The 24,380-nt window shown below is 34.1% G+C and overlaps 2 protein-coding genes across 2 annotated transcripts in view; one reads left to right on the top strand and one right to left on the bottom strand.

The window, feature by feature from the left end:
* Positions 1–24,380, top strand: part of LOC149780894 (transmembrane prolyl 4-hydroxylase-like) — a 140,514-nt gene that overhangs the window by 8,373 nt on the left and 107,761 nt on the right. The gene's annotated exons all lie outside the window — the stretch shown is intronic.
* LOC149780895 (uncharacterized) lies at positions 6,289–22,992 on the bottom strand. Its single transcript, XM_089937991.1, has 2 exons — positions 22,639–22,992; positions 6,289–11,931 (listed from the first exon to the last, which is right to left on the bottom strand). Exons 1-2 carry the CDS (start codon positions 22,736–22,738, stop codon positions 11,012–11,014), a joined length of 1,020 nt encoding a protein of 339 aa, XP_089794117.1. The 5' UTR covers positions 22,739–22,992; the 3' UTR covers positions 6,289–11,011.

The following is a 24,380-nucleotide window of genomic DNA, read 5'->3' as shown; positions in this document are numbered from 1 at the left end:
CCTATCGTGCGCTGAAAAATAGCGTTAAACCCTACAACAACAACAACAACAACTCTCTCTCTCTCTCTCCCCTTCGGGTCTTTAACTGTAACCTGGCTGTCTGCTGTCCATTCATACTACGTAGTACAGGTATGGAACTATTTGTTTCCTCGTGCTTTTCCGAGACTAGCTCCATTTCTACGAAGCAGAATTTTTATTTGGTTCCGGGTCTCTCAAATGTTTCTTGACCAAAGTTCCTAGGACGATTTATTTAACGAGAAAAATTACTTATTAATTTCCCCTTAATCCTTAAGACTTCCCTTTTGCAGATAAACTTGGACTGACTAATTTCGCGAGGAGATTACTTAAAACCTCGGATTGCGTCTGCACACACAAACACACACACACACACACACACTTAGTTTAACCAGCCAGGATTTCTTTAGCCGTCCAAATTTGAATAATCCCATCGAAGACAGAATAAATCTCTCTAGTCCGCCTTTAATAATAACTATTCTGGAAGATATAATTTTATCACAACTATTTCCAAATGGCACAAATTATTTCTGGAATGTCTCTACTTTGTCATTTACTCTACATGACTTTACGTTAACATCTCTGTCGGACCGTTATCCTAGCGGGTCCTAAAAATCCAACCATTCCTCCAATCAAGAGAGGTTAACTATCGCAAGCTACCAATTTATGGCGAGCCTTGACCACACGTCAATCTTCTTGGTTACGTGTCACACTGACCACGACAGAATGTATTGCGAAAATATATACAAAATGTTGTACCATTACAAGGTCGATTATTCATTCCAAGCGTTTTCCTTCATATGATATTTAACAAGTAAATTTACGTGTAATGCCAACATGACTGTATGTTAATATTTCCTCTTTTGTCCTTTCAAGCGGTGCTGTCCGTTCGTTTCAGAGTAAAGTTATATATTCGTTGAGTGGACTCACCCTAGCATCAGAGTATGTGATCGTACTTATTGATCGTTATTCGATGCTTACTACAACTTGTTACTGTTCATGAGTTAAGCTTGGTTGAAGATGCATTTCATACAAAATCCGATGTTTGACAACTTTAAAATCAACGTGGAATAACACAGACCTACATCCTGTCACCATCTAAGTATACCGGCTACGTCAATGGATAATTAGCTGTTCCATCGATAATGAGGAACCGCTCAGAAGTGACTTCGCTCATTTGATGTGGCTGATTTGGTCATGTGCTCGTTCGTCTGTGCATTTTTCATCTGCCTCTTTCGGTGAATATCTCACCATACGACTATTATTACGTATCTATTATTACGTATCGTAGACGGGTCAAATTACAAAATGGATCGATTAATTTTAAGTTTGAAACCCAACTTTCTCTAACCGAAGTAAACGGAACATGACATTATTTTTAACCGTAGTAAACCATACTCCTTGCAAGACTTACAAATTTCTCGTAACTACAGTTTATATGAGTGCAAAACACAGAAGCGACATAATTAACAGTGTTCGATCTTTTAATTTATCTGAAAGAAGCTTAAACAAGCAATTTCTTTTAAAAAAATGCACTTAATTACGAAGTCGAACGAGCAGATAATTTCGTTTTGGTAAAGGGATTTATAAATTTATAAGGTATGGTAAGATTTCAACTCCCTTATTGAAAAATGCATAGCATTTATGTTATCAAGAGTATCTTTAAATAGTATTACCATCAGTTATTTACCATGCACTCTCAGGTCCATTTTTATTCAATTCGTTTCTTTTTTACTAGTCAGTCAGGTTTGTGTGTGTGTGTGTGTGTGTGTGTGTGTGTGTGTGTGTGTGGTTATGTGTTTATTTTCACTTATCTGTGCCCATTTACTTTCAGTTTCGGAATTTATGAACATCGTCTGATGTATGGCAACCATTTTTGCTGGTTGTTATTATTAGTTTAGATGTTTAATAAAGATAATTATAACTAATGCTACCAAAGTAAGCAAGGTGTTTTACTTACAAGATAATGCACTTTGCTAAAAAAAAAAAAAAAAACAGGAACAGACAAGAAATGTTAAAAAGATGATGAAATGAGAGCTAATCTTTGCACCGTTCAACGGATTGAATTTTGCAAGCTGCATTGTAACTGTCCATGATTTTAGGATATGGTCCCAACAATGTTGTTGTGTACCAGCATCATATGGTTAATTGCAGTAAGGAAAAGTAAGGAAAAGTTCGGCTGTACACATTTTAGCAGAAATTTTGGTGACTCAGCTTGCACAACATAAAAACAATAAACGATCACTGCGACTGGCACAGCGCCAAATAAAAGCAGTAAGCCATTTGAAAATTTCCCACAGCAATTTCTTCATCTGGCACCACTTGCCGTAAAGCAGTGCTTTTCCATCTCCTTGGATATCATTGTCCTTAAACACGTTTTGCAAAGTCGAAACCTCCGAGATCAAACGTAAATGAAACAGCTTGCAACAAAACCATACGCCTAAACCAGATGGAACAGGAAAGAGTTTACATCAAATAAGAATTTTTACTTTTTTTTTTCGAAAGGGATCGTCACTTTACTTTCATTTAAATTATTTTTGTGCTTAAAGTTTGTGGAACCTTGAAATGTGAATTCGTTTGAAACTGTGTAAATATAACTTAAAGAACATTGGAAGTTCATTGTGCTTAATAAGAATTTTGGTTAGCTATCAGCGTACATGGTGAGGTACAATCTAAACGCTTCAATAGTTAGAACAAAACATATAGTCCCGACGATAAAATAGTGGGCATTTTGACTGCGTATAGTTTGTCGCCTCTAACCACTCCAATATATCCTTGGGCAAAGAGGGGATCATCACGTCCAGGTCAATTCCTGTAAAAAAATTTACCCATACTCTGATATTCGCATGTGGTGGAAATGAAGAAAAGTGTGACTTCGCATTATGGTTTTGGCACTTTCATGCGTTTCCAATTAATGCGAGATGTACTACATTTACGCTAATACTTTCCCATAATGTATTTTTTTTGGTGATATTGAAACTAAAATTCTCACGCAAAAAGTACTAGAATCCACGGTGTATGGTTTGCACAATCAACGAAAACTTGCACAATGCGTAACCCGTGTGTATATTGTATGACATTCTATTATGGTTCTGTAGGTTCGAATACAGATTAGTCTGATGGAAACTCTTATAAAATAATTATTTATCAAAACATTTGACAGGCGACCTAAGCAAAACCTATCGACATTTGTACTGGACAAACAATGTTTAAATGACATTCATTCTTGTGGATTTCCAACGCATTCAAAACGTCGTTATTAAATATGTTTGATGTACCGTTAATTAATTACCCCTAAATGTAGTCACTCCAGAATTTCTGGATTACTACTAAAATTTTCAAACGCTGATCATCAAACTCGAATTCGTATTGTGACTTCGGTTATATGCTCGGTATAATAGTGTGTGCCTTTGTTTATATTTTGCTTTGTCGGCCTTATTATTCAATTATAACAGGCGAGATTCATATAGCCATAAATCTGTGAAAGTCATTAAGGAAAAGTCCGCGAAAGTTTTAATTTTTTTAATATAATATCTGACAGATATTAACTTCATAAATACAGAAAATGTCAATGAAGTTCGGTAAAACTTGTACATATGGCAAATATTTAGTTAAAATGTTTGAAAATCTGTCGTAGCTACCATGTGCTCGGTAATGCCATATTGCAGAGATAAATCAGTCTCACTCCTATAATAATACTGACAGACACTTTAGGGGCTGATATCACCTATTCATTTAAAGTTACAATATCTGGTTTTAGTCTTGTCTAAACACATCGGTGTATATTTTATACATTAACTGGTATTTTTCACGGCTGCTGAGCCATCGTCGGCTGAACGGTTCATTTGGAGATATGTACATACTATTTCCGGATCAAATCCTATGTTTGTCGACTTGAAAATCCACGTGGAATGACAAAACCATCTGTCCTGTGTCCGTTTTGAATTTCTCGCTGGATATAGCTATTACCAAATACCGGTATGTATCTAAACTGTGCGCAGGTGTGTTCCGGAAAGATTTGCATGCAGCAATATTGTACATTTTAACGAACAGGTGACATCAGACTCACATATCGTCCATCAGTACCAACACATATTTTTTGGATGGGGGGCTGATTTATCGGACTAAGGTAAAATGTTGGAGTAAGATGTACGCATTAGAGGTCGGACTGTGTTCACTGATGTGCCGTTTAGAAAACAACAAAGACCGCTGTTCGAGCGAAATACTTTCACAAAATCAAAACTTTTGCCACGGTATACCTAGAGTTATGTTTACTTCTAATTCAACTGTGTCTTTCTTTTGTCAAGTAGAACATAAGGTTGTGTCAGGTTTCGACCCAAATGAAGGTACTAAGGTAAAAAGACGATGTCCATGATCACAGTAACTATTTCTTGAAAACAGATAAATTATGCTTATCAGGGATGAAAATTAAAAGCATCGGCTCCTTTTTAGTTTCAGCAGCAGGAATATCTAAACAGATAGCAAATAGTTTCTTAATCTCAACGTGGAAGTACTGCGATTATGAGTTTCAGTTGCTTTAGTACACGTAGACGCTGTAAATATAGTCCAATAAATCAACCCCAACCCTCCCCCCCCCCCAAAAAAAATGTGTTGATACTAATGGACGATTTGTCCATCAATATCGACACGAATATGGGGGTTTGATTTATCTGACTACTGTAAATATTAACCGACTTGTGAGATCTCGAACAGTTTCTAATGGACGGGCAATGTCAGAGATATTAGGGTACTTCAAAGCGATTTATTTGGTTGAAAACACAAAATAGTTTATATTCTGATGCGGAGATTTCGTGTACTATATATAATAAATGGAGCGGAATATGGACTTTTCCTTTAAATGTCAGAAGAGCCTGTGTGATTTTGATTTTCAGCGGTTGTTAAAAAGTAACAGGGAAAACAAGAAACCTTATATTTATCCTGTCAATCGCTGTCTTGCCGAAAAGTGAAGTTAACAGTTGTAAAAGATGTATTTAACTCATGTCCGCGATTTCTGTGATTGATTTATATCAGAGGAAGGCATGTATACTAATCCATTTCGGTAATGCATTTTCCCCTATGAATGCCACTCATATATTTTTTAAAATTGTTAATGGCTTGTTGTTTGGAGGCGAAGTGGGGGGGGGGGGGAGGGACTGCAATTGCACGATCAATTTCAGTTGTAAATCCCGGTGTAAAGTCTGAATATAATCCGAGTGGGCTGCGCATTTATACCAGAAAAAAATCGCATTATCACTATTCTTATTTAGAAATGAAAACAAAACAAAACCTTTAAACTCTTCAGAGGCAGTATCAAGGCGCCTATCATGTACATTGGCTTTACTCAGTTCTTTTACGGGGCGGCATACGCTTCTGATCAGCTGATTTGAAATGTTCGATGTACCATTGGGAAAGAACCACTTTTGCGAGTTTGGTCATTACATCTGATGTTTCTGAGGAAGAAAGCAACTGGCAGATGTTTGGCCAGTAAATACGTGAATTTACACAAATTATGCGGCGAATTTTGACTGGCACACAAATGAGAGCACACACTGGTTGCAGTGAATTATGAGGCTTAGTTTGATTGGCACACAAATAAGGGCACACACCGGTTACAGTGATGCACACAAATTGAAAATCCACTTCACTTGCATTGCTATTTTATATCTCTGAGTGTATATGATGTTCTAGGGCAAGAGGCATTGTCTTATTTATCTACTCAGAAAATTTCTCTCTTCTGTATGACTGGAGAACATAACAGGATTACATGTTTTCGGTCAATACAAACACGATACGGTATAATTTTGTTTGGGGCTGTGTCCTGGAAATACGATAAGTAAAATTATATCAGGGCCTCAATGCCGGGTGAAATCCGATGTTGAGACAGTGAGAACGGCTACATTCTCACAACTCATCCAACAATGCTGCGCATGCATTTTTATGTGAAAAAAGGATGGATTGCGCATATCACCATAACTACGAAGAGGTCATACTAAGACGAGAAAAGGTTTTGCTTTTGCAATTTCCGGTATGATACGAAAGAAGCAAAAATTTAGAGATTTATAAGAACAAGTTTTACTTTTTTTTAAAGTCATTTTGAGGAAATTTTCTTTTCTTTCGAAAAAAAAGGCGTTTGGTTTAGTCGAATAATATAATGTATGTATGATTTACAAGAAAATGAGAAATGTGGAATAATGCCGACATTTTTCAACATGTATATTCAAATTGTGGTAACTGTGCATATATATATTGGAATAAAAAATGAACCAAATATAATTGAAGTTTTCCTCTTTATTAAATTAAGCTTGTAAAAATTACGACAATATATGTCCGAAAATAAATGTTTCATTTGAATGTGAACTGATCGTCAATACAAAAAGTGTAATGCGTTAAAATGAAATTTTATGTAGAAAGGCTATGCAAACTTGTCAAAACATAAGTGATCATTTTAATTCTTCTCCTGTGAAACAAATGTACAAAACGTATTCCATGCGTACCAAAGTCATTAGCTTCGAAGCCAAATAGAAAATGTCATGAACGACTGTAATGCCACACAAGCAGTCGTATGTCGTAATAATTTTCTGATTTAAAAAATAAAGCATCTAACACATAAAACTGTACTTATGATATACAAAATATATAGATCATTGTTGCTTTCTAGTATATTGTAATGAAGTGTTAACAAATCCCGAATTTGTAAAAACCAGAAACCGTTTATGTCCCTTGTATACCGTTTATGTCTTAATGTCAAGTGTTATATGAAAGGTAAGTAAAATATTGAAGGGAACATCTTAATTTGAAATTGTCTATCGCTTTCGCATTGATTTGAAAACATATACCATATTTTAGCCGAAGAAATACGGTAAGATACATATTCCATTTATTGTTTTTAATATCGATCTTAACACAAGATTTTTAATTTCATATTTAACCATATCCAGTCTGAATCACTAGCGTAGTTGATACATTCTGATATTTTGAGTTCCTTATCGCTTGCTGCCTTTAGCAGGCTATAGAAAAATCAAAGACAATTCACGAACAATATATTGCATAAAAGCACGACCTTGAACAAAATGTTAAAAGTTTTAAATATCATAAAAGTTTTAAATATCACAAAAGTGGTAAAAATCTACAATGCGATAAACACATTTCGCAAGATTACATTTCTTCCAACTATTGATCTATTATCATGAAGGTTCAATAGGGAATTCCCATCTTATGTTTCACTTTTAAACAATAGTTTTCAAATAAAAAAGAAAGAAAAACAAAAACGAATTGTGGATGCAAAGCCTCTTGAAACAATGCAATACCTACGGAACAGTACCACATAGCTTCTAAAATAGAGGTCAAAGTGACCTTAAACCACAAAAAGGAAGTTTACTGCTTCGAGTACATTTTGTAATTCAGGTGTGCAGTTCTATTGTGTAATGTACACTAACTTTAGGATCGAAATAAATAGAAAAAGAAATATAGGAAAAATAAACCCCGATAAATGTTCGATTTATTTTATTTAATTATATTTTGATCCAGCTGACGATGGACATATACTGAAGTGGATTTTGTAATGAAGTGATAGCACTTATAGTGCACAAGCCTCGTTTTGTAAATGGCAATAAAACCGACTCATAATTTTTGTTTATTGTAAAAGCTGGAAAAATGATTGAAATGATCATGGTTAAAGGAGTTTTCTCAGCGATTAATATAACTGACAAAAGACAAAAATAGGTTATAACATAAACTAGAAAAAGAAGCATGTGACCAGTTCACTTCATTTTTTATAAATGTAATTTGTCTTCCTATTTTAGAAATAATGAGTCAAATTTGCTTGCCACGAAAACTCCTTTAACTGCGTCGTTGTCTAAGAGATGTATGAATTTTAGCGTCTTTTTGACGTATGGAAGTTTCCAATGAATGCTTGGTCCAATTTTAGACTTTTCCTAAGTAATAAAATAAATATGAAGATTTGTAAAAAATATATGCAAAATCTCAAACATTTGATAAATAACACTACAAATAAATACGAAAACTGCAAAACCACACAATGATAAAAACGAAGGCACTCAAAACGTAAAAACACACAAAACGGCATTAAAATATATCTATATATAAATATATACAAATACATGTAATTGTAGACGTAAAGATATTTTTGCCAATTGAATGTTGGTAACCAGCTGTGATATTGATTTATATCCAGTTGTCTTAGTAACATAAAAGATCATAAATACTTTAAACGCACTTTAACAAATATATTGACAATTCATAGGTAGTTATGTTGTCTCAACAGCCATTTCTTGCGTTGGTAAATCGCCTCGAGATTCATATGCTAGTACGATGACACTTATTTTATTTGTACATAATATCCAAATTTGTCTTTAAAAATATATTTGCAAAGAAGTGTCGTGCAGCATCTTATAATTTAATCTTTAATCCTGCATGGTTGATCTGGTATTTGATGCGGATGTTAAATCCGTGGTTATGAACGGAACGGTTCTAGTGTTTTCACTATCGTCTGCGCGTCAATGTTCTTTAGTGTGCACTAAGTCTAACAATTTATCACTCCCAATTTATTTTGAATTCCATTTAAACTGTACAGCTTAAACATCTGGAAAGTGAGAAGAAGAAAAAAAAAACAGTGGCGGTTTTAGGGACAATGAACCCCCAGGATGTAATTTCTATATCACTGAAAAAATTCTGTGAAATATTCATTGAAAAATACAGGTTTGTTTTAAAATATCAAACTTATTTTTAAATAAGTTGCTTAAATTATAATCTGTTTTGAACAAACTTCAAAATTTTCGGGACCCCCTAGCACCCTTCGCACCTCGCTAAAAGCCGCCACTGATAAATGTGAAAGAATATATACAAAACAAAATTAATATTAGTTTTCTTTTAGTCGAGGGAGACAACACATTAAATATGACTTATGAATGCGTCTCGACCTGATCGCCTTAACTTGTACGCAAGCCACATCCAATTCATCCTTTCAGCTGTTTAGGAACAAACTACAATAAGTCTTGTACATTATATGACATAAGTTCTAATCTATTTGAAGGCTGTATTATGGAAAAGTATATATAATCAAATTAAAAACGTGCAAAAAAGTTGCATAATGGGACTGAACATCGAGATCTAAGCCCAATCACATCAAACTTTGATGCATTCATAAATAAAGCGACACGATACACATTAATAAATTAGCTGAATAAGTTAAGTCAAATAAATAGGTCTATGAAATAAATAGCTGAAATAAATAAGCTTATTAAATAAATATAGCCTTGTTCACATAATAAATTATAAAATAACATCATAAGTGTGATGCATGTCTTTACAAAGCAAGGAAGGAAACCGTGGACAAAAATAAACCACACCACAGTGATATATTGCAACAGCAAAGGTTTCATATGCAAGAAAAATACCAGCATTAGTGGCAAAACAAACTTTGTTAAAAGTACACGCTCAAAAATTGCTGACACGATACTATCTTTAATATGAGAGAGCAAGTACATGTGCGTGGGGATGGGACGAGAATGCATTTTGTGAAAAGGTTTTCTTGGTTAGAAAAAAATGGTACTTATAAAATCCATCACAAAAGTAACGGAAAGTGAAGAAAGAAATATTAAAATTGAAGCAGTAAAATTCACTTCTGCTCATTCTAAAACGTGTCTATGTTTGTAAAGCAAAAAAAAAATAAATACGGGAATGATGGTGTCTATGATAAATATTTCATAAAATGTTAATTTAATAAGATATAACGCACGATACTGCATACTTTCATCCATGGAACGCATTTAGTAGCATATCGACAATATGAAATAATTCAACGTGAAAACTAGCATCGCCGTTTATATATCTTATCACTTTTTCAGTATTTATGAGAAAAGTGTGTGAATAAATAAATGAATTAGTGAATAAATACATAAATTAATTACGAAAATCTGACTCGTGTGAAACTTGAGAAATTTAAAAACTGCAACTTGCCGCTGTAAATCTTTCTATGCAATATTTTAGACCGGTTAGGAGGTAGACTACATAACACTATAAATCACATCTAATTACTGAGGTATCTATTCATGTAGTTAGCTATCCTTTGTAAACTGGAGAAGATGCGGAAAATCCTAGAAAAGCGGAAGCTATTATCAGTAGTAAACTTTCTGTTTCTGGAAGAAACATGGTGGTGCATTTGCTGAATACCCGCAATAATTGTTAGCAAAAGAACATCTATGTTAATTAATTAGTAAACAATAATAATCTTATAAAAATAGCAGCATGACAAGGACATCTGATGTATATAAAAAACACAAAAACGGGGTGAGCTAGTCTGCTTCGCAGACAACTATAATACATGTAAAAATGTGTGTGGTCCTAATTTTGATATCGTGGTAAGTATGTGTCATGTTACATCATCCCATGTCTTCAGTCGTGCATTCGATTAAAATGAAGTTAATAAATATTGTGCTCTTGGTAATACTGGAATTGATCATCAGATTTGGTCAGCAGCTATAGGTCTCCAGCGGGTTCTTAAGCCGAGTTCTACTGCACTGTACCTCTGTTTGATGATATTGTTGTTATATGTTTAAATAAAGTAAACAGTTATAAAAGCAAACAGGCTTTTAGCTCGATTATTTCGTGCAACTGAAGCAATTGCCCAAGTGAAAAAAGATTAAATAATACTAAAATAAAAAGATATCATGACGGAACTCATTTGCCTATATGTAATTGCTTAGTTCAACAAGAGTGACCTGTCCGCTTGACTTTTCGCTGTAATATTCCTGTCGGCTTAGTCCACCGGTAAGATGTATTCATGCATCTCGCTTGCTTGGTTTTCAGAAGCTATTTCGTGCTCATTCAGCATGCATAATTCATGCTTTACACCATGCGTTTTCTCCAGAAAATCAGGCTCTAAAATCACGGACTGGTTACATTTGTCGAGCTGCACCAGTCTTAAAATGAAACATATCTATCTTTGGAGACCGATAGCTGACGACTTGCTGACATGTTATTGCACGGTAATTCCGTGCTTTAATCTCTGGCCTCGCATACACGAGGACTCTTCATGCTTGTATAGGTAGCTTTTCAAAGCAAAGGCTTTGCCGCAACGGCCACAACTGTAGGGTTTGTCTGTCGAGTGGGTTTGGACATGGGCGCGAAGATTTGATTTGTCGGCAAATGCTTTACCACATTTGTGACAGGCGAACGGTTTTTCTCCAGTGTGCGTTCTGATGTGACCTTGAAGCAGCCACGGTCTACTGAATCGCTTTCCACAGTAAGGACACTCACATCCCTGGTTGTGTGTGCGTACGTGCATACTGTAGGCTGGCATGGACACATATACCTTCTCACAGTGCGGACACTTTCTGGCTTTCTTGTCACTTGTGTTTCTGTGAGTTTGCCTATGTCGCGCCAAATTACTGGATGTACTGTAGCGCTTTCCACAATCAACGCAAACATGGACCTCGTGTTTATTATCTTGATCTGTTGAGGTTGAACTGGAAACTTGTAAATATGGACGGTTTATGATGTCGTTTAGTGGTGCAAATATTTGGCTGATCCTTGAGAATTCTTCGTTCATATCTCGATTATAAGATTTCTCCTTGTCGTAAGACGGCTCGGCGTTGTCCCGACATAACGTCTTGCTGGGACTCTGGGACATCAGCTCGTAGAGGAAGGAAAAATGCTCCTTGCATTCCAAGCCATATTCGTCAACTGATGGCGTCACTGCACGGTGTTCTGAGGCGTAAGAGCATCCGCTGTCGCTGTCATCGTGAATACATGATGATGTTGACGTCGACGGACTGACGGCGGGACTATACGTTATGACGGATGGCCTGAAATCCAGAGGCTCAGAGGCTGGCGTGGATTCTTTATTTGGCGAGAGTTGCAGTGTTGGTTGGGACAAGGATGTTGAGTTTTCCACACCTGGAAGTATAAAAACAAAGAAAATATCTGATCAATAAAACTGACAATCTTTTCTTCTCTAAACTCAACAATGACGTTGAATGAGTTTAAAATAACAATTCTGACAGCACCAGATTTGAAGCAAGTATGATGCAGAACACTTGGATTCATGGCGTGTCGGTAACACGTGTATAAACCACCGATCTGAAAAAGCAGTGGCATGAATCTCCTCTGAGAAGCTATGTTCTATTTCGAGCTTCATTCTTTGATCTATTTAAAAACCGAATCCCCACTAAAAACTGCGCTGAATGCCCTTATCTTCATTCTAAATTTGACCGCTCTGGTGACCTAAGTGGTTAGAGCGTCGGCTTCGGATGCGGGAGGTCGCGGGTTCGAATCTCAGCCGATTCATACCAAAGACTTATAAAAAAAATGCTACTAGCAGCTGCCTCGCTTGGTGCTCAGCATTAAGAGGTTAGTGGTAGAACTAGTTGGCCTGGTGTCAGGATAATGCAACTGGATGGGACAATTATGCCACATTTCTGTGGCATGATGCCTCAGTGCTAGACATCACTATAAACTACCACACTGCAGACATAATAGCAATATAACTGAAAAATTGTTAACCTACATCAAAATTCCTAAACAGTCACACATTTTTAATTTCGTCAATGAATGTGAACACGTTGAAATCTTTCTTGATTTTCATGCATTGGAGACAATCATGCAATCAGACGGTGATTGACAAGTGAAGCTTAGCACCTTGTAAATCACCTGACACTGTTTAATTGGTTGTATTACACTTGTGGTCACTGCGTCATATGATTGACCAGTATGTGTGTGGAGTGAGTTTTTTTTTTCTCGAAACGCTTAGGTCACTAATTTTACACCGACTCGTTCAATAACAGCTCATAATGTATTTATGGTGACTGGTCGGCTTTTTATATCGACCTTTCGAAACGAAAAATAATATACATGTAACAAGATCCTTTCATAGGAAGCTGGTTTCAGACGCATATTTTTGCGAGGCGCAAGTAACAAAGGAGCGTGTATCTTGAGAATGCAATATTGCGAGATGATTGATGTGTGCTTTGACAAGAGGCACAAGACATTTCTCCAAATGCAGAGACGGGCTAGGAAGATACAGCTGATAAACATCTGAAAAGAACTGCGGATGTAACTCACCGTAGTGACACGCTTATAGAAACAAATATCGCAATCACACCAACGACGACTGGTTAATAACTAATCCAAACAAACAAACAGACAAACAAACAAAAAACCCACTAGACAGTAAAATTATGATACTGGTAGAACAAGTATATTAAATAAGTTTATTCTAATTAACTTCAAATCGTTTAAGATGCGTGTCAGTGTATATGAAATCCATTCCTCAATTGTTGATGGGTGACTCTTTCCGGTGAGTGGGCATATTTCACCAAGAACCACTCAATTCCTTGAACAGTTTTAATCAAAGTCGTATCGAGGGTCACATCCGGGGCACCGTGCACCGCTACTTGGACTGGTTTACTAGTTCAAGTGTCAGCTACATATGGAATGAGTTTCTTCGCCGAAACCATTCCAAATATCTAAGAACAGCTGATGGTATTTTAGTCGGCGCTGCGTTCTACGGAAATCCGATAGCCTTGGAATGAATATTGCCAGCACAAGACCATGTAAACTTTTAATTTGTAATGAAAACCACCACACGAGCCTCAATGACTTCTGGGTCGTCATGGAAACGGGAATGGCACGAGCCAGGGACACTCCGTGTAATCGTTTTCAGATTATCTGGGTCTTGGTGCCTGATGAAATATGAGAGGGGAGCGTGCAGTAGGCAGAACAGTTTTCTCCCTAGGTACGCTTTATCTGCGTTTATCAAAATCCGACTTTCTTTTGTCCTATTGGATAATATTAAGGCAAACAAGCAGCCTTACTCTAAAACAATTATATATCAGCAATTTATGGAGTAACATACTTCATTGATATCTTTATAGCATATGTATTTTTCTGAACTTTGGAAGAATGACGCACTTTATTTTCGAACACAAATTCAAAAGGAAATTAATAACGCAAGAATTACGTGTTGTTTTATCACAAGAAGCACAACGTATTATATTGGAGTATTGATAAACAAATTATCGCTTCACAAAAACTTCAAGTTCTGAGTCATACTTTCGTGGTTATGTGGGTAAAGTTATAAACCTGTTAGAAAATTTGGCTTGCTAAACATATTTATCCTGAAACCTGTATAACAAGTCAATTTGTATTATTTGCAGTTACCACGTGGAAATCTTTCATCATCGAATGTGTAATGAAAGCCAAAGGGTAACATAGTCAATATTATACCAAAGGTAGCTGAGATGTAGGAACTGACCTATTCATTTATTTTTCTATGATACAATGTCCCCGACAAAATTATTCGGTTGAAGTTTATACACTTTTATTATTTATTTTGAAAATCACCTGAAAGCTGCAGAAGGTCAATGAAAATGTATCACGCAGCTAAGTTTTGCATCTCTAGCTGAAAACATGTTCTAAGTTCCCTTAGATCAGACTCATGACATAATAAGCGAACAGAAAAAGGTAAAATGTATTTTCAACATAACTGTTTCATACGTAAATTTTCAGTTAAATATATGTCAACTATATACTTATTTACTTTAAAAGAAATATTGAATTTAATTGTTTATTGGAACAATGACATCTGAACTGCTTTCATGACCATCGATTCAATAGTTGAAAAAGACAGATAATAGGAAAAAGTCCACTCAGAAAGATTCTATATAAAATTGACGTGGATAAAATTCATAATAACTTTATATAAAAAAATCAGTCCATATTATAACCCTGACCCTGTTTCAAATTAAAATAAAATGTGATTCCTGTGAGAAAGACAACTTAAAGGTGTTAGGAATTAAATGCCTTATATATATATATATATATATATATATATATATATATATATATATATATATATATATATATATATATATATATATATATATATATATATATATATATATATATATATATATATATATATATATTGCACAATTTACTATGAAGCTAGATATTTTACAGATCTTAGTTCGTAAGAATTCTTTACTATAAAGCGAAGGAAAGATTCTTCTGGAACTAAGTGTATTTTAAAGTAATCTTAACATATTAGGGACGATTATTATTTCAAGTTTATTATATCCACACGAAGAAAGTTTTAAAACAAAAACTTGAAATTATGATTCAGTATGACTTATATTTAAAAAAGAATGAACACCGAGATTAAACTTAAGGTAGAAAATAGCTTAGATGCTCAGAAACGCTATTTTGTCGATAAAGTTTAGAAAGCTCAAACGTTTTTTTTTTTAATTTTAAATGTTTATTTTTATTTTTAAAGTTGCTATGTGGTTTTCTTTTGGTGGGCTGGGTGTGGAGGTATGTTAGTGATTAAATAAAAACAAAGCAAAACAACAACAACGGCAGCAAAAAAATTAACATCATTTCCATAATTCTTCTCTGAAAATGTATCCAATATTTCCGGCAGACACATGGGTGCGATCATAACACCAGCCCGAGAATGCAACTGGTGGGTGTGATGCTACCTTAATGTTGTGGTTGATGTTATCTAACATTGTGGTTGATGCTACCGTAAAGTTGGCAGAACGATTTATGCAAAAGTAGCAATATCTGCAAATGTAATCACAGGTGCACCATCAATTTAATGCATTAGGCAGACCGATGAGATGGGAGAGTTAATATCAAATCAAGGCCGTTGCAACGGATACATTGGCGCTGCCTAATCAAGAACAGACGCCCGCTTTCACCCCAGTGGCTCCAGATAACCGAAAATCTTTGACATATTCATACAATGAAATTTAAAAGTAATCTTGGACAAATTGTTTTCGAAACGGGGAATAAAGAAAATTTTATTCGATAATAATTATTTAACATAAAATAATAAGAGAAAAAAATCTTAGTAAGGATACACACTTAAGTATTTATTTTTATAATAAAGAAATGAAAGACAAAAAAAAAACTTGTTTAATCAAGATTCACTTTTGGTACAAAAAAATAAAATAAAAAATTGCCAGACTATAATTCCCCCAGCCCCCAATGCATCCACCCCAAAAATAATATATAATAAAACAAAACAAAACAATCAACGAACCAATTAGTTAAATGAAAGAAAGTTTTTAATTGACAATTAAGGTTTTCACCTCTTGAAACAAAGGGCGAATTATATACACTGAATTCAATATAGTTCCGTATTGAAAAATAACAATATATGAAATCTAATATATATTATGCTATTTTCATTGAAAACATACGTGGGAGGAATTAAGAAGATAAAAATATTGGTGGAAACTGTGCCTGTATATATGTATGCATGTATGATATTGTATGTATATCTGTATATAAGGACATGATGATGATGATGATGATAATGATAAACATGATGATGGCTTCTTCTTCTTCTTTTTCTTCTTCTTCTTATTATTATTATTACTATTTTTATTATTATTATTATTATTATTATTATTATTATTATTATTATTATTATTATTATTACATGATATTTAGGTTTTGTTTATTTGTTGCATAGAGTTAGGAATGGGGAAAATTTATTTTATGTCTGGAAAGGAAGAGGAGTCTATATTTAAGAATGTAAATATTTCTTCTTAGTCTTTATTTTCGCCAAGAAAACAGACACCGACGTTTAATGTTTCCAGATATTTAAAGTTGTTAAATTATTATTTTTCCACATGGTTTATTGCAACGTACTTAGCTTGCGCTTGAATCGTCAAGAGGATAGATGCTTATGAAGTGCGAAGATAAACACTACTGTGATAATCACTGTGAAAGTGAGACATTAATCTATTACTGTGATAATCACTGTGAAAGTGAGACATTAATCTATTACTGTGGTAATCACTGTGAAAGTGTAACATTAATCTATTACTGTGATAATCACTGTGAAAGTGAGACATTAATCTATTACTCCGATAATCACTGTGAAAGTGAGACATTAATCTATAACTGCGATAATCACTGTGAAAGTGAGACATTAATCTATAACTGCGATAATCACTATGAATGTGAGACATTAATCTATTACTGTGATAATCACTGTGAAAGTTAGACATTCATCTATTACTGCGATAATCACTGTGAACTTGAGACATTCATCTATTACTCCGATAATCACTGTGAAAATGACACATTAATCTATTACTGCGATAATCACTGTGAAAGTAACGCATACGCTACCACTGTAAATATCATTGTAAAAGTAAAAGAAATTATTATTAGTGCGATAATCACTGTGAAAGTGAGACATTAATCTATTACTGCGATAATCACTGTGAAAGTGAGACATTGTTCTATTACTGTGATAATCACTGTGAAAGTGAGACATTCATCTATTACTGTGATAATCACTATGAAAGGGAGACATTAATCTATTACTGTGATAATCGCTGTAAAAGAACAACATACACCGTTACTGTGATAATGTTGTAAGAGTGTAACATTCACTATTAAAGTAATTTTCATTGTAAAAGCGAAAAATTCACTATTAAAGTAAACTTCTTTGTAAAAAGTGAGACATAAACTAATACTGTGGTAATCAGTGTAAAGGTAAAACATACACTATTACTCTGGTAATCAGTGTAAAGGTAAAACATACACTATTACTCTGGTAATCAGTGTAAAGGTAAAACATACACTATTACTCTGGTAATCAGTGTAAAGGTAAAACATACACTATTACTCTGGTAATCAGTGTAAAGGTAAAACATACACTATTACTCTGGTAATCAATGTGAAAGTGAAACATACATTATTACTGTGATACTTATTGTAGAGGTAAAACACATAATTAAAGCAATAATCATTGTAAAGGGTAAAACACAATATTACTGTGGCAATCAATATAAAAGTAAAACATACATTGTTACTGTGGTAATTATTGTGAAGGTAAAACATACACTATTAAAGTGACAATCATTGAAAACTGAAGCACACTATTAGTGTGGTAATCAGTGTAAAAGCGAAATATACAATATTACTGTGGTGATCAACTTAAAAGCGAAACATACACTATTAGAGTGATAATCAAGGTAAAAGTGAAACATCCACTATTGATGTGGTAATCAAGGTAAAAGCGAAACATGCACTATACCTGTGGTAATCAATGTAAAAGTTAAACATACACTATTACTGTGATAATCAATGTAAAATTGCAACATGTATTATTACTGTGATAATCAATGTAAAATTGCAACATGTATTATTACTGTGATAATCAATGTAAAAGTGCAACATGTATTATTACTGTGATAATCAATGTAAAAGTGCAACATGTATTATTACTGTGATAATCAATGTAAAAGTGCAACATGTATTATTACTGTGATAATCAATGTAAAAGTGCAACATGTATTATTACTGTGATAATCAATGTAAAAGTGCAACATGTATTATTACTGTGATAATCAATGTAAAAGTGCAACATGTATTATTACTGTGATAATCAATGTAAAAGTGCAACATGTATTATTACTGTGATAATCAATGTAAAAGTTAAACATACACTATTACTGTGATAATCAATGTAAAAGTGCAACATGTATTATTACTGTGATAATCAATGTAAAAGTGCAACATGTATTATTACTGTGATAATCAAGGTAAAAGTTAAACATACACTATTACTGTGATAATCAAGGTAAAAGTTAAACATACACTATTACTGTGATAATCAAGGTAAAAGTTAAACATACACTATTACTGTGATAATCAGCGTATGAGATACATCTTCCCTTGTGTACAGAATGTTTGTTTTATTCGCCAAAAATAGTTTTTGGAAATACTTTTATTTAGTTAGGTGATTCTTTTAATGTGGATGTTAAAGTCGGTATTTGAAGAAAAACAAAAATGAAGATGAAACGTTGTCTCTGTAAACTATGTTACAGACTATAAAACTATATGATATCTTAAACAATAAATCATTAATGGAGATATCAGTTAAAGGCGGTATTTAGAAATTACAGCCACATACAAATATTACGAAACAAAGTCAGATAATCGCGGTGATACTTTCGAAATTGTTAATTTTTTGGCCGACGAACATTCAGCTAGACGTACAAAGAACAGATCCTTAACAAATGATACGTACTTTAAACTAACGCTCAAAAGCGTTTCAACCAGCAATGCAGCACTATCATTTTTCATTCGTTTTCATATAGTCTGAAACTATTGTTAATGTATTTATTAGTAATGAAACGTTATTGAATTGCTGTAAAGTTAGTGAAGTTGTTATGATGCAATAACAATGACAGGCTTAGGGACAGTTAAACATGATAGCTACATCTGATGTATTTTTTCAAGCATTTGACAGAAAAGGCTGAGACTATTGTGGTATGGCTGTTGGAAACACACCCCTCGGATTTGTTTATTTAATGCTACTTAACGATATCTTTTTGAACTTAGAACTGAATTATGATTGCTTCTAAAAAAATATCAAAACACTTTCTGTCGGTAACAGCCATCAATGAAGCATTTCGCGCCAAACCCTCGTATGGTGACGCTCCACAGTTTCGTATTTTGCATAAGGGTAAGAATTTTAAAGAAAAGGAATTTTCATGGGTTTCCTCACTGGTTATACTGGCTATTTAAACAAAGACCTTGTATTCTTAGGCACTGTTCAAATAAACTTTAATTCCCTTTATTTTGGTGTATGATTGATGGGTGTAATATGGGTTATAGAGCATACAGCTTGGCCTTACTCCAGATGTGCATCTTTCAAAAAACTGCTAGCTCCACTTGGTCATTTTCACTTCCTGAACTTCAGAGGTAAATTGTAAATAAAGTGTAAACGAAAATCAATTAGCAAATATGGAAACAATATGAGATGCATATGTTAAAAGTGACTTTGATATCGCGATTTGTCTTTCTCATGACTTTATCCAAAATAAATACATTTTTCGTTTTCTTTCCCAAATAATATTCATAACTTCCAGCATTATGGCAATGCATCCTTTAACTTTCAATAATTTTACTTTTACTTTATGACTGATAGATGAACGTGATCTATTTGTTCAATCATTAAAAACCATTGTCGTTATTAATACTGTGCGAATAATAACTCGTTAAGTTTTAATTTGCTTCCATTCCAATTTCTTTGTGATAAAAACAGAAGAATGTTCAGTTATTAATATTTTTCAAAGCATTCTTGAGCAATGCTCAAGTCATACCAGACATTTTTGTGTTGAAAATTAACAATAAATTGGCCATCCAATAAAATTGTACTAATTCCTGCTCTGATTGAATTTGGTTTTATTAGTGGATCCTTGGAAACAAATTTCTTCTATCGCTGCATCAATACACAACATGCATTCCTTTAGACTTAATTGCCTTGGCGCTATGAGAAAAAAGGGAGGTGTAATAGTACTATACAGGAATGCAGGTGTTACGGAGTTGTAGTACTATATCGTCAAATCAGAATGTAAACCAAGGCCAATTACATTTTTGGGGAAGAGAGCCAAATTCCTTCATACAGGTATCTGAGGATTTCGCCACAGGTGTATAATCAGGTAAAATGTCCCTGGAATTTAATGGAAAGCGTTCTTTAGCAAACACCATTCTGCATATCAGTAGAAATTAGGAATGCATGTTTTTACTGAGAGAGAGCTAAATTCAGATCGCTAAATGATTATCAAATGTAGGTGAAAAATATCGAAAGACACGAAAGTCGGTAAGAAAATAATATGTGTAATGATTGAGAAACCAAATTTTCTGGGCAAAAATCTTTGAAGGCGCATTTAGTTTACGTGTTTCTTGTTTTCGGTTGTCGTTATTTTATTTGTTTGCTGTTAAATGTCGGTCAACCGTGAATTAATTAAATTTTCCTTTTTCTCGATCTCCAGCAGTGGAAAACTTGTTTTCATCAATACAATATGTTTTGAATGCCCCCTTGAGATGTACGATATTCAACTTGATTTTCGCAATACGACGTGTTTTGAACGTTACTGAGAGATGGATATTATTTCAAATTAACCCAGGATCTCCTACCTGAAAAAATAACCCTAGTTTTAGATGCATTATTTGCATCTTTTCAGAGAGAAAAGGCTTGAAGGAAAGAGTCCTGGATTGCTTACCGAAACATATTTTTTAGTTTTAGAGCACTTTGACACAATTATTGTACGTTTTCCAAAGTGTACAGTAGTCAAATCGATACGAAATATGGAAATAGCAAAGTATTGTGAAAACAGAAAATGAAACACTATAATATAAAAAAATCACAAATAAATCAACTAAGAATTCAGTGGCAATAGTTGTTGTTAAGCACAACAAGAAACAAAAATGTTAGCAACAACACAATGACGACGATACAACATCAATAATAATAATAATAATAATAAGAAGAAGAAGAATAATAATATTAATAATACTAAGAACAACAACTCTTTTTTTCTTCAATTGTCAATCCTCAGAGAGGGACCGAAGGTGAATGACCATTTTGTGCAAATTTAAAAATCACGTGATAGTAAATCCCAACGCCTTCGGTCATCTCAATGTGTGCAGGAGGAGTGGGTCAATATTTAACACGCTTGCATATACAAACATACAGAACCATACATTTCACACGTTTTCATCGGAAAGAATGGGTATAAAAATAAAACAAAAATTAACACACCTTCCACTTCTACTGCAATTTCTGCTGAGACATAAATAAAAACTGATTCTTTTGGCATTCTTAAATTGCTACCCACATCATTATAATTATTACTGTTATTATTATTATTATTATTATTATTACTATTATTATTATTATTATTATTATTATTATTATTATTATTATTGTTGTTGTTGTTGTTGTTGTTGTTGTTGTTGTTGCTGTTCTTGTTGTTGTTGTTGTTGGTGGTGGTGTTGTATATACAGATATATATAATTAATACTCATTAGTCATATTAACTGACTGTTACAAGAACCAGCTATTCTTGTCGTCGATCTCGCTTTACAGGCAATGATGATGACTTATATCAGACAAGAAACCCAGATCTATGAGAAAATGTTTTTTTCCTAATGAAACATAAGGAAAATTTTCCCATTAATAATAATAATAATAATAATAATAATAATAATAATAATAATAATTATTATTATTATTGTTATTATTATTATTATTATTATTATTATTATTATTATTATTATTATTTGAATATTTTGAAAGAAAAGGTGAAAGATAAGGTGACGTTCAATCGAATCAAAGATTTTAATCAGTAGAACGAAGTGAACTTTGCTTATAACAGGACCGTTTAGCACAAAAAGCTGGGGGAATAAACTTCCCTGGAGCAATAAAAGCAAAGTGAAGAATAAGGAAACCTAATAAATCAAACAGATGTAGTATGTAACAAGGTGACCTCCCATAAAATACAGCATTTATGGGGGAAACACTGTCATTAATATACACCGTGTTTAAGCAGTCTTTGAGACAATACTTGCTTTGATATTGTGGTATAGTACTTCACTGATTTAGATGAATGCAAATTCAAAGTTGCATGAAAGAGGCCTGACCTGTAATGAAGCATCTGGTGATAAATTTTGACCCCAGCCATTGTTTGTCAAAGAAAGTACGGTACGGTACATATGCTGAACAATTTTCAGCCAACCATCGCTTTTCAAAGAAAATACGGAGGTTAAAGTAGCAAAATAATTATAACTAACCTTTCCACGCGCTCCTGGAATCTTGGTCCTGAGTTTCCTGGATTTTGTTGCTCTGTTTGGCTTTGTATCTTTTGTTTGTGAGAAGAAACGCACGCGGCATGATCGCTGTGCTCTGCGGAATCAGAGTGGTTTTGCCGTTATTTTGTCGTAGTTGTTGCTGCTGAAGGTACCCAGGCTAAAGTCAACCTTTCGTTATGTACGTTCTTCCTTTACCTACAGTGCGAATGGGGCCAACTTGACTTACTCTCGCTGCGGCTGCTTATTCGTGGGAGCAACAAGTGTCCAATGCCTGCACTCCCCATCCATGTGCAGGTTTTATTATTTGGGGTTTGCTGCTGCTGCTGCCGCCGACACGAGCCGCCGCGAAGGGGAGAGACCGACAGGGTTCTCGGGTTTCATTTTAGGGCATGTGGCCCTCCCCCTCCAACCAGCAGGAGAGAAAGAGAAATGACATTGACATGCTTCAAACAATAGACCCGGTAAAATAGATTGGATTCAGAGAAGATATCTCCTTTTTTTCCGATGATGCTTACGGCTTGTGTTTCGTATACAGTTGTCCAATCTCTCCCGTACAGGTCTGGATGACTAGATCATTTTATTCAGCATTTTCATGTATTTTGTTTTAGCACAACCACCTTTCTGTTATATGTATTCCATTAGAGAATAACTCCTCAGAAATAAATTGAATTTCAAAAACTGTATCATATAAAATACTGTCGTGACTTGATATACTTAACGTGATTAGTTTATTCTATATTTTTCTAACGTTAAGCGGAAATGTGTTTATTCCCAACTTTGTAAGTTTAAACACGTTTAAATTGCACGCTCAGGGTCGGCTCGGAGGATTATTTTGCCTTCTAGCAATGCTTTATAATACCACTTACAGAGGGTATGCAGGTCTACAGATTTGGTTTTAGTTTCATAGCAAATTTCTTTATCGGAGAGCAAAATTGTTTGCTGACGTTTGACATAAGCATTGTTTCTATGGCACATTTATATATCAGCCATATTTTTTACTTTCGTTTGGCCTCTGATCATGAACATATGACATGTGATTTAGAGTCGTTTAGCAGGTTATCCCACATATATAGCTATGTAAAATTCACACCTTCGTGTGATTTGTTTTTAAAAATCATGTCCCTCCCCAACTTCCTCTCCATCTCATGCATAAGGTTGGAACACATAACTTTAAATGACGTATGAACAGAAAGTCTGAGGCCCGAAAAGTTTCAAAATACTAGTATGTGAATGCTTGTATTATTTTTTGAAAATATAGAATGAATACTATCCTATTATTGCCCACTGGATTGTCTAGTTGCAAAATCCGGTAGTCCAGACATAAGCATATATGATAGCCTTTGGGGAAAGAGCGAGCGAGCAAGCAAGCAAGCAAGCAAGCAAGCGAGAGAGAGAGAGAGAGAGAGAGAGAGAGAGAGAGAGAGAGAGAGAATATCAATATTAAAAACAATAAGCGAAAATATAAATCCTCTTTTAACTGAACTAAACTCCAACGGTGCACCGATATTATATTTAATATTTTCAATAAATGAATAAATAAAAGCAGCGTAATTAAACCAGTCGAAGCCATAAAAATTCAGCCAATTTTTCCCAATTTATGGTATTATGATTTGTAATTTAAGAATATAAATGCTACATCATCTTTGTTAGTTTGTTTCGTTTCTCAATATCTTTCTGTGTGTATGCATTTTGTGTTTGCATGTAGGTGTACGGAGATAAGCTGT

The sequence above is a fragment of the Sinohyriopsis cumingii genome, chromosome 16 (assembly GCF_028554795.1).
Source record: "Sinohyriopsis cumingii isolate HCF-2022 chromosome 16, ASM2855479v2, whole genome shotgun sequence".
Lineage (NCBI taxonomy): Eukaryota > Metazoa > Mollusca > Bivalvia > Unionida > Unionidae > Sinohyriopsis > Sinohyriopsis cumingii.
The sequence above is the reverse complement of the archived record's forward strand: the minus strand, read 5'-3'. Positions and strand labels throughout refer to the sequence as shown.

What these genes read in the sequence shown, in the direction of transcription:
- LOC149780895 (XM_089937991.1), bottom strand. Translation starts at nt 22,738, where the DNA reads ATGCCGCGTGCGTTTCTTCTCACAAACAAAAGATACAAAGCCAAACAG. An exon ending in TTCCAGGAGCGCGTGGAAAG is followed by an intron (nt 11,932 to 22,638) that starts GTTAGTTATAAT and finishes TTATACTTCCAG; the next exon opens with GTGTGGAAAACTCAACATCC.